The sequence below is a fragment of the Palaemon carinicauda genome, chromosome 24, assembly GCF_036898095.1.
Source record: "Palaemon carinicauda isolate YSFRI2023 chromosome 24, ASM3689809v2, whole genome shotgun sequence".
NCBI classification, from domain to species: domain Eukaryota; kingdom Metazoa; phylum Arthropoda; class Malacostraca; order Decapoda; family Palaemonidae; genus Palaemon; species Palaemon carinicauda.
The window spans coordinates 61,413,951-61,425,597 of record NC_090748.1 but is presented as its reverse complement, the minus strand read 5'-3'; the positions used below and the strand labels follow the sequence as shown (position 1 = coordinate 61,425,597).

Below are 11,647 nucleotides of genomic sequence, written 5' to 3'. Positions count from 1 at the left end.
GACGAATGCAAAACCTATAGCTCGTTACTAATAGCTTTACGTATCTTACAAAGACGGATAAAAGACTATAGAATAACACTAATCTAGAGGCCCCTTCCAGCCTTTTGCAGTTAATGTAATGCAAAATGTTAAAACTCCTAAAAATTTAGTTTTGTGTTTGACTTGAATCCTATAGAAGCTTTTCCTTCCTTCTACATCTACATATCGTAAGTCAACAAAGCGGTATCTGGAAGAATAATAAAATCCATAAAAGCGTCACTGCTTTGACATCTCCCCAGTATATACGAGGCACTCATGTACATTGCATACTTTCTATGGTTTTCTTTTGTTTTCCAACGACTTTCCTTTTCTTTTCATTCTTAGTATGAAAATGTAGGCTTGAAAAGGGGAAATAGTTATTTGATTTGCTTTCTTTGATTCGAATGATTGCTCAGACTTGACTGAATGGGACAAGGAATGAAGCTCCCTGCGCAGTTATTTATTGGAAGAAAATGACTCTATTATTATCATTAAGGGCAATACCATGGTAACCTTTATAGGTTAAAAAAGAAGACATTGAAACGATTGATTTCATAAACGAAATAAATCATATATTTTAGAGATTTACCTATTTAAATTCTTAATATAAGGAGCTATATTATTTCCTCATAGTCATCATTTCTTTATACGCCTATTGACGCAAAGGGCCTTGGTTAGATTTCGGCAGTCGTCTTTATCTTGAGCTTTTAATTCACTACTTCTCCATTCATCATCTCCTACTTCGTGCTTTATAGTCCTCAGCCCTGTAGGCCTGGGTCTTCCAACTTTTCAGATGCCTTGTGGTACCCAGCTGAACGTTTGGTGAAGTAATCTCTCTTGGGGAGTGCGAAGAGCATGCCCAAACCATCTCCCTATACACTCATCATGATCTCATCTACATATGATACTCGAGTAATCTCTTTTATAGTTTCATTTCTAATCCTGTCCTGCCATTAACTCCCAATATCCATCTGAGGGTTTTGTTCTCAAATCTAGTAAATTTATTGGCGATCGTTTCATTGTCATACTATGACTCATGTCCATACAGTAACATCGATATCATTAAACTGTTGCATAGTCTGATTTCTATATGTAATCTTGTATGTATTTTTCTCATATTATATCTAAAAATAATCAACCGAATATGGGTGGAGAAGGGAATCCCTATCGAAATAAAAACATATAAGGGTCAAGTGTTTCATGACCAGAAAATAGACATTATATTGTTAGAAAACTTATATATACACAGCATTTTCATGTTCATGTTCATGGAGTGTATATATTCCATGATATATATATATATATATATATATATATATGCGTAAAAATCACAGGAAAACGTGATGCTCAGATGCAGAAGAACCACAGGGAAAATGAAAATACGGAATATACACTTAAGTCCTGACTAGTTTCGTGATAGAGAGAGAGAGAGAGAGAGAGAGAGAGAGAGAGAGAGAGAGAATCAACTTTCGGGAACATTTGTAGTGCAAATAGCTCAGGTAATGAATGGTCGTGAAAGTTGATACGTTGAATTTGGAATGTGTTCAGATTTCTCTCCCTAAATAAAGATTCTCTCTCTCTCTCTCTCTCTCTCTCTCTCTCTCTCTCTCTCTCTCTATTTAATTTTTCCCACAAATTTATACGTGCACCCCATCTATTCTAAATTATTCATTTTCCTATATAGACTTTCATATCTAAAACAAAAGTTTCTCATTTAAAGTGAATTTTTGATCATTTTCCTGAAGTAAATACACGTTTCCCCTTATAATACTCTTTGGTGACGTATTCACTATATTGATGTTTATCCAGTTTATTAGTTCTCTCAAAAATGAATATAATAATGGAACTCACAGAAACTCCCTATGTTGAAGTCATGTGCCACGGCATTCCACAAAATTAACCCACATTCCTTTTATTCAATTCATCCCTTCGTCTTTTTATAAGTCAGATCTAATAACATATTTGAACGACGAAGACCAACATCAATCTAAAGAGAAAAATAAAAGATAATTTTTTAGCATTTTACCTAAATAAAAAAAACAAATGGGAATATCATGCTTTTCTGAAAGATCAGTTTCGCGAACCAATTGCATAATGGACAAAAAAAAAAGATCTCTCCGAATACTAAAGCAAGATTACTAGGGACCCATATTTCAATTTAATGATAAGTTTTTGCATATGAATGTAACTCAATATTTACTATATATATATATATATACCTATATATATATATATATATATATGTATATATATATATATATATACATACATATATATTTATATATATATATATATATATATTTATGTATATATATATATATATATGCATATATATATATATATATATATTTATATATATATATATATATTTATGTATATATATATATATATATATAAATAAATTTCTTCCTCATACTTGGGATCGAACGCTAGCCCCTTCTAATGAAAGGCCAGGTTTGAAACCAACCATGCCACGAGAGGCCTTAAAAGGAAATCGGAACCTGACGCTATCCAGCTGTCCGAGGATTTACCTGGCGAGACATCAGTCTCTTACCAGCGAGTTTTACCCGATTTCCCCGGCCCACCACGTGACACAATTGGTAGTAATTCATTCAAATTACCCCTAATGAGTCAATATGGATAAATATCAACACAACATCGTGTTCAAATAGAAATAAATTTCTACCTCATACTTGGGATCGAACGCTAGCCCTTCTAATGAAAGGCCAGGTCGAAACCAACTATGCCACGAGAGGCCATAAGAGGAAATCGGAACCTGTCGCTATCCAGTTGTCCGAGGATTTACCTGGCGAGACATCAGTCTCTTACCAGCGAGTATTACCCGATTTCCCCGGCCCACCACGTGACACAATTGGTAGTAATTCATTCAAATTACCCCTAATGAGTCAATATGGATAAATATCAACACAACATCGTGTTCAAATAGAAATTAAATTTCTACCAGGTAAATCCCCGGACAGCTGGATAGCGTCAGGTTCCGATTCCCTTTTATGGCCTCTCGTGGCATGGTTGGTTTCGACCTGGCCTTTCATTAGAAGGGGCTAGCGTTCGATCCCAAGTATGAGGTAGAAATTTATTTCTATTTGAACACGATGTTGTGTTGATATATATATATATATATATATGTATATATATACATATAAATATATATATATATATATATATATATTTATATATATATATATATATATACATATATATATATATATATATATATATTTATATATATATATATATATATATACATTAATATCACTACTCGGTCTATCACTGCCCCTTTGGGAAGGTCAATGGTTTCGAACACTGTACTGTAGTAGTATCCTCAATATTTCAGTTATATTATTGTAACTAAATTTGCCAGTCATAGTAGTATTTGTGTCATTTGGCAGAATTTACAACGCTTCAAAGAAGGGTAAAATCACGGTTAGTTCTTTCCTCACATAGTTTCTAAAATGTTTGCAATGATTCCAGAAGCTAAAATCACTCCCTTGGAAAATTCTCTTCTTTTTAATCTTCACGGTTGGTTTACTTCCCCTATTCTAACCCAGTTACTTAATTCTATCCACATATCTCACCATTTCTCCACTGAAGAGTGTAAGAAGGATTGAAACTGTGTGTGAGTTTGTGTGCGGGTATATGTGCATATCTAATTTAATATCTAGCTGTCTTTTTTGACGGATTGCATCCACAAGTATACACACACACACACACACACACACACACACACACACACACATATATATATATATATATATATATATATATATGTGTGTGTGTGTGTGTGTGTGTGTGTGTGTGTGTGTGTGGGTGTGTGCGCGTATGTGTGTGTCAAATTGTCACAGAATTTGACGGAAAGGAAACAAGTGACAAGAGCCTAGTAATACAATAATTCTAACATTTATACAGTCACCTCTGTGACAAAAACACGCAAAATAAAAAGTTAGTGAACATCTATTCATATAATAATTGTTTGATGACATTGTTAACTAGCAGTTCCTCCTATTTGTACATTTCCAGGCTGCTGTTAACCTGTTTTATTGGTTCTTTTTTTTTCATGACCCATGATTCCGCGATATTTCTTTTTGATGACAAAATACCGTACACACACACACACACTCACATACATACATACATATATATATATATATATATATATATATATATATATATATATATATATATATAAATATATATATATATATATATATATATATATATATATATATATGTGTGTCAAGTATTTTACTTACATATAATTGGTTCAACAATAAAGTTGCGTAAGGATCTTAAGCCACCCTGACACTTGCACGAATTTGTGGCACTCATTGTCACGACTCGAGTCATGCCAATGCGTGAACTCGTCATGAACTGGCATGAAGTGTTTGTAAACACGTCGTGACGAGAATTTTTAAATTTTCAAAATTTTGGCCACAACAAAATTTCGTGACCGGGTTGCGAACTATGCGCGAACTGTTCGTGAACTCGTTGTGAACTTGTCGGGACGATGCGGGAGGATGCGTGCCAGTGTGTGGCAATGCGTGCCATGCCAAGACTGTCACGGACTGCGACGAATAGTTCACAAACAGTTAACGTCGAGTTTACGAGTAGTTGACGACATGTGCACGAATATGCACGCGGCGCAGCATGGCTGTGCCTTCCCACTGACATGGTCACGTGTACTTCACGCATTGATGGTACGAGTAGTTCACGACTAGTTTACGCACTTCACAAACAGTTTGCGCATAGCACGAGGAGTTCATGATCAGTTCATAAACAGTTCAAGAGAAGTTCTCGACTACTGCATGACAGTGACGCTCGCGTCAGTGGGGGGGTATATATAGAGCTTCCAGGACACTGCTTGCTATTCCAGAACTCGCCAGCAAAGAGACATCATGCCTAAAACCAAGCTGACAAAAGGAAGAGGGAAAAGGCCAGAAGCCAACAGGCCAAAGGCAGAGACCACTGATAGAGATAATTCTCCTCACTCATCAATATCAAGTCTCGATCTCGTGATCCAGGAGACACAGCAGGATACAAGCGAAAGCCAGAGACAGCCATCCAGTGAGAACGAGATGAAGCAGAAGAAGCGGGTCCGGGTGTCCAAGTAAGAAATCCCTATCTACCGCTGGACAGAAGAGGCGGAGATTAGGTTGGCTGACCTTGTGAAGGAGAACCCCATGCGGTTTGACAAGAAGCACAAGGAGTGGATCAACGTGGCAGCCAAGAACAGCCGGTGGGGCCGACTTGGAGAGCAGCTGGAGCCTCCTGCCACTGGTGCCCAATGCAAGAAGCATTACGAGAAAATAGAGAACCAGGGTGGGGAAGATTATGAAGAAGGAGAAGATTTGTGGAGCTGGCCAGGCCGAAAGGAGTGCCCATGACGACCAGATCATGGAGACCTGTTGTTTCTTGATACAAAACATCGTCCGGGGAGAGACAGTCCCCAGTAAGCAGTTTGCTGTCCCAGAGTCAGCTGCAGTGACGGTCAGCGAGGGAGACAATGATGAAGTGAGGTCCACAGGTTCCCACAGCCAAGCATCTACTAGCATTGGGAAGGGCAAGGGCAAGGGAAAGCGGTCCAGCCCAACAACAACACAGACAGACACCACAACCGGTGACACCTGGGTGACCCACAAGGACCTCAGTAATGTAGAGCAAGATGTGAGAGTCCCAATGTCTACATGTAGATTGTATTCCAGTTTCATCCATTGCTTTTGACATGGAATGTGCAATATGTTGCATTGAAATGCTGTACTAAATTGTTAAAATGTTTGTATGTTTCAGATCAAGTCCAAAGCAGATTCCTTGGCGCCCAGCCACTCGTACACCGGACAGCACAAGATCGTACACGATTTTTCGTGCCTGCTGGAAGGCCACATGCATGCCCTCCAGGAGGACTACTGGCATGAATTCCAGATAGACTGCCTCAACCTTGTACACCGCTACAGGCAGCGGCGTCAGCTCTTCCACCAGCCACATTAACAACCAATCATGACCTGGCCAGGCCCACAGCAGCAGCAACCTTGGCAGCCCCCTCAGCAGCAGCAGTTCTGGCATCCACCTCAACCAGCAACCTCACAGGCACCGCCAGAGAAGCAGCAGCAGCAGCCTCAGCAGCATCGTCCAGCCAGTCAGCCATCATCTGTAACCTGGATGCCGCCCCAGACACCACAGTCTTCAGGCCAGTCCTCCTGGCCCCGTACCACGGAGTGGCAACCAGGGATGCCACCTGCACCGTCAGCCACCATTGTCCAGGCTCCTTCACCAACACATTCATTGTCTTCGTTGTCAGCCACATTCAAGACACCTCTGACACCACATAGCTTCCCGGTCCTGACCCCGGGGTCCGTCGAGAGCAACCTAGAAGAGGGCATGTCACCCTCATCCCTCTTCACCTCCAAGGAACTCAACACCCCACCAGTTCATCGGGCATCCCAATGCAGCAGTACAACAACCAGCAAGGATACTGACTGAGATGAGATGAGACACTTGTAAATATTTGTAAATAATTGGACTGTGATACTTGTACATATTTGATGTTTGCTGTTTTAATGTAAATAAAATGCTTTCTTATTTCAAAACACTTATTTTTCTCTTTTACCTTGAAATAAAGTTGAAAGAAAATGGAAACGAAAAAAAATAAAAAACAAAACAAAAAGGAAAGAAAAATAAACCAAAAAATAAAGTGCAAAAAAAAAGAAAAAAAATAAATAAACGTTTCTTTTATTTAAAAAATGCAACAACTGTGGATGCAGCTCACGGAGCTACTACCAGCAAGGTCACTGACTGAGATGAGATGAGACACTTGTAAATATTTGTAAATAATTGGACTGTGATACTTGTATATATTTGATGTTTGCTGTTTTAATGTAAATAAAATGCTTTCTTATTTCAAAATTCTTATTTTTCTCTATAACCTTAAAACAAAGTGAAAGAAAATAGAAACGAAATAAGAATAAAAAACAAAGAAAAAGGAAAGAAAAATAAACCAAAAAATAAAAGGCAAAAAAAAAAAAACATGTAAAATAAACGTTTCTTTTATTTCACAAATGAAACAACTGAGGATGCAGCTCATGGAGTACTACCAGCAAGGACACTGACTGAGATGAGACACTTGTAAATATTTTAAATAATTGGACTATGATACTTGTATATATTTGATGTTTGCTGTTTTCATGTAAATAAAAGGCTTTTTTATTTCAAAACACTTATTTTTCTCTATAACCTTAAAATAAAGTGAAATAAAGTTGAAACGAAAAAAGAATAAGAAACAAAACAAAAAGGAAAGAAAAATAAACCAAAAGATAAAGGGCAAAAAAGAACACGAAAAAATAAACATTTCTTTTATTTAAAAAATGGAACAACTGAGGATGCAGCTCATGGAGCTACTACCAGCAAGGACACTGACTGAGATGAGACATTTGTAAATATTTGTAAATAATTGGACTGTGATACTTGTACATATTTGATGTTTGCTGTTTTCATGTAAAAAAAATGTTTTTATATCTCATAAAACAATGGGTAACAAAAAAATACACACGAAAAAGATACGTTTCTTTTATTTCAAAAAATGGAACAACTGTGGATGTAGCTCATGGAGCTACTACAATTCTTTTTTGTCAAGGGACAGCACCAGCAAGGGACATGAAGTAATGTGAAAGGTAGTCTCGTTGATCCTTGGCATCTTTCTAGGTATGATGGCCAGTTAGAGGTAGCAGCCTCTGCAGGTGTTGCTCAGTCCTCCATCCACCAGGGATCAGATCATGTGTGTCTGGATCTTCGTGGTTCACTTCTGAAATTGTGTGTGGGTATCTGATGAGGATGAGGTTGTGCAGGACACAGGCACCCATGGTGATCAGGTTGATGGTGTCGGGGTTCTGATGCATTGTCGTGTAGAAGCAATGGAACTTTTGACATAAAATTCCAAAGGCATTCTCCACGACACGTCGGGCACGGGACAACCTGTGGCTATATATGCGTTCTCGTAGGACTTGTGACCCATAGGAGAATGGTTTCATCATCCAGGTTCGGAGAGCAAAGGTGTCATCCCCTACGAAGTGATTGGGTACTGGGTGGTCATCATTAGGGAGTAGTTCTGGTTGTGGCACTTCAGCTCTGTTCTCTTCTACAGCATCATGCAGGGAACAGTTGCTCCCTGTTCCTCCATCTGACGCACCACCCTCTGCCCCAACATCCACATAGAGGAACTTGTAGGTAGCATCTGCCACTGCCATTAGTACAATGCTGTGGAAGCCCTTGTAGTTGTAGTAGTAAGAGCCAGCATTGGGTGGCTTCTTTATGGCGATGTGCTTTCCGTCCACAGCCCCCAGACAGTTTGGTAATTCCATCTTGAGCTGAACCTGGCAGCAACTTCCTTCCAGTCCTCTTCCGTTTTGGGGCAGCGCAGCACTTCGTTCTTGTAGACCGCGATGATGGCTTTATACACCTCGGGTATGAACATGCAGTTGGTACTTGCTTCAACCCTGAAGCTGTACTGCAGGCTTTGATAGGAATTTCCAGTGGCTAAAAAGCGGAGGGTGGCAGCCAGCTTAAGTCCAACTTGAAGCGGTTCCCTCATGAAGGTTGACTGCTTCTGGAGGCGGGGTGTTAACTTCTCAATCATCTCTTGGAACAGGTCAGCTGTGAATCTGAGGTAAATTTTGTAGCCCCTTTGATCTTCCTTGTGGAGTTCAGTCAGTAGAGTGTCATACTGTCCAAACTCGTGCATTCTGGTTATCTATTCCCTAACCCACACTTTCCTTTGTATCTTTCTTCGAGGTGGGGTTGCCTTTAGTTTCTTTTCTGCCTCTGCCACCCTTTTCTGCTGCTCGTCAACAATTGCTAGAGCAGCTGCCAGGTATAGGTATCTTCTCCTCTTTGCAATGGTGTCTCTGACAGTAAGCGGGGTTGTCTCTTCCAAAGCCAATCCAAGAATGATCAAGGGTTGGAGACGCCCCCTTTTTATATGGCGTGGCCAAGTCGGCATGACACCATCCAAATTGCGTGAACTAGTCGTGCTAATGCGGGAAGTGCGCAAACTATGCGCAAACTATGCGTGAACTCATCATGAACTCATCGTGCCAGTTCGTGCCAATGTGGACACGAATGGGCACGCATTCGTGAACTATTCGTGAACTCGTCGTGAACTCATCGTGAACTATGCGTGAACTCGTCGTGAACAGTGCAGGAGCCTCACAGTTTGTGTCACAAAATGTCACTACTTGCCACGACAAATTCGTGGCAAAAAGTCGTGCAAGTGTCACTTCTTATTTCTCTATTTACTTTCTGCATTATGGTGCTTTTCCTATTGGAGCCCATGACCTTATAGTATCTTTTCTTTTTCAAGAAGGGTTGTAGCTTTGATAGTAATAATAATATAACTTTTGCATCATTAATTACTGCCTAAAGCCATCCTCATGGCTTATTAGAAGCGTAGTGACCATCTGGTAATAATGAAGCAGTTCCCCTTATTTTATGCTACTGGTATTCTAGCAATTTGAGGCCTTCCACTCCAGTGCCATTTTCACCTAATTCAATGAAAACCTTTTTCACTATAAACAAATATCACAATTCTTCCATCTTCAATAACTTGCATGTTACCTATCCATATCAAAACATTCTGGTGCCTTTTTGTAAATAGGGTAACCCTGTCAATAATATGGTGCCCTTTTCCATACTCCCAAACATCCTAAGATCCTGGCTTCTGTAGTACTACTCAAATAATGAATTTAAAAATCATCGATAATTTTTTTCTTTTACACATCGGATCCCCATAATTGTTATTAAAAGTGGAGAGTTGATTCCATAGTCACAGTTAATGCATAGACAACTATATACTTTAGTTTTAAACAGATTCTGCCGCTTTTCTTGCTTCACCTTTACAGTAACTGACCGTTTCTCTTATCTTACTATTATCAATTGCCGTTAATACAAAATTAATTCATAAATTAAGTAAAGATAAAAGAATCTTTAGCAACAAGCTGACATATTTTTCGCAAGGTTCTATTTATACTTCTTTAAGAACCGGCAATGTTATTATTATTATTATTATTATTATTATTATTATTATTATTATTATTATTACTATTATTATTATTATTATTATTACTTGCTAAGCTACAACCCTAATTGGAAAAACAGGATGCTATAAGCCCAGGGGCTCTAATAAGGAAAATAGCCCAGTGTGCAAAGGAAACAAGAGAACTCTAACCCAGGACAGTGGAAGACTATGATACAGAGGCTTATGGCACTACCCAAAACTAGCGAACAATGGTTTAATTTTGGAGTGTTCTTCTCCTAGAGGAGCTGCTGACCATAGATAAAGAGTCTCTTCTACCCTAACAAGAGGAAAGTGGCTACTTAACAGTGCTGTAACCCCTTGAGTAAAGAAGAATTATTTGGTAATATTAGTGTTGTCAGGTGTGTGAGGACAGAGGAGAATAAATAAAGAATATGCCAGACTATTCGCTGTGTGTGTGTGTGTGTGTGTGTGTCTGTGTGTGTGTAGACAAAGGGCAAATGAGCCGAAACAAGAGAGAAGGATCCAATGTAGAACTGTCTGGCCAGTCAAAAGACCCCATAACTCTCTAATGGATGTATCTCAATGGGTGGCTGGTGCCCCGGACAACCTACTTCTTACTCCATAAGACGAATGTGATCATTGTTCCTCTAGTCTGGCAGTAACCCTCCTATTTTTATCATTCCATTATTATCTAACGTACACGCACGTCTGATGGTAAAACGTCTGGATGCATTAGCTGAATGTAATCATATATTCCCTAGTTTGGAGTTTGGCATTTATAAAGTCCTTGGCGATTACGATTTTTTTTTTTTTTTTTTTTTTTTTTTTTAAAGATATAAAGTCCGCTTACGAATGGCAGAGGCAAGGGACAGTGACAATGACCTAGGTAGCAAATCAGTGCCCTAGAGTCTGACCATACATACATTTCATGGACGCCCAAGCGTCCTCTCCTCTCAAGCTAGGACCAGAGAAGGCAAGGCAATGGTTGCTGATGACTAAGCAGGTAGACATATAGGCTCCACAAAAGAACATACCCCTCTTTAGCTCACAAGGATAGCAAGGCTACAGACACTACAAGAAACCATTAGGCTTGAGCAGGACTCGAATCGAAGTCAAATTATATATGATTAGACTTGATTTTAGTGCTGCTTTTGAAGATGTTAAATCATGCAGTCGTTAATTTCAAACTAAAAAAGATGCGAGTTGATTGGATATGTCTTGGAGGTTATTTAGTTAATACATTACTAAGTGTAGTTGGCGATGGGCATCATAGGAACTAAAGGAAAGTAATCACAATCGTTCCACAGTACCATGCTCCTGGCTCTGTACCTTATTATTATTATTATTATTATTATTATTATTATTATTATTATTATTGTTGTTGTTGTTGTTGTTGTTGTTGTTGTTGTTGTTGTTATTAGCTAAGCTACAATCCAAGTTGGAAAGCCTGTATACTATAACCCCAAGGGCTCCATCAGATGAAAATAGCCCAGTGTGAGCAGGAAATAAGAAAATGAATAGAATACTAGAGAAGTAATGAAAAATTAAAATAAAATGTTTTGAGAACAGTAACAACATTAGGATAAA

At 38.7% G+C, this 11,647-nt stretch overlaps 3 protein-coding genes across 3 annotated transcripts; 1 reads left to right on the top strand and 2 right to left on the bottom strand.

The window, feature by feature from the left end:
- Nucleotides 1–6,030: 6,030 nt before the first annotated feature.
- Nucleotides 6,031–6,513, top strand: LOC137618401 (uncharacterized). The gene has a single exon (XM_068348570.1). It carries the CDS (start codon nt 6,031–6,033, stop codon nt 6,511–6,513), a length of 483 nt encoding a protein of 160 aa, XP_068204671.1.
- Nucleotides 6,514–7,727: 1,214 nt separating this feature from the next.
- On the bottom strand, nt 7,728–8,273 carry LOC137618400 (putative nuclease HARBI1). Its single transcript, XM_068348569.1, has one exon. It carries the CDS (start codon nt 8,271–8,273, stop codon nt 7,728–7,730), a length of 546 nt encoding a protein of 181 aa, XP_068204670.1.
- A 62-nt stretch (nt 8,274–8,335) lies between these two features.
- On the bottom strand, nt 8,336–8,767 carry LOC137618399 (uncharacterized). Its single transcript, XM_068348568.1, has one exon. It carries the CDS (start codon nt 8,765–8,767, stop codon nt 8,336–8,338), a length of 432 nt encoding a protein of 143 aa, XP_068204669.1.
- Between the last annotated feature and the right edge of the window lie 2,880 nt (nt 8,768–11,647).

Bases quoted from the DNA above. Each gene is read 5' to 3' on its own strand.
- LOC137618401 (XM_068348570.1), top strand. From the start codon at position 6,031: ATGACCTGGCCAGGCCCACAGCAGCAGCAACCTTGGCAGCCCCCTCAG.
- LOC137618400 (XM_068348569.1), bottom strand. From the start codon at position 8,273: ATGGCAGTGGCAGATGCTACCTACAAGTTCCTCTATGTGGATGTTGGG.
- LOC137618399 (XM_068348568.1), bottom strand. From the start codon at position 8,767: ATGCACGAGTTTGGACAGTATGACACTCTACTGACTGAACTCCACAAG.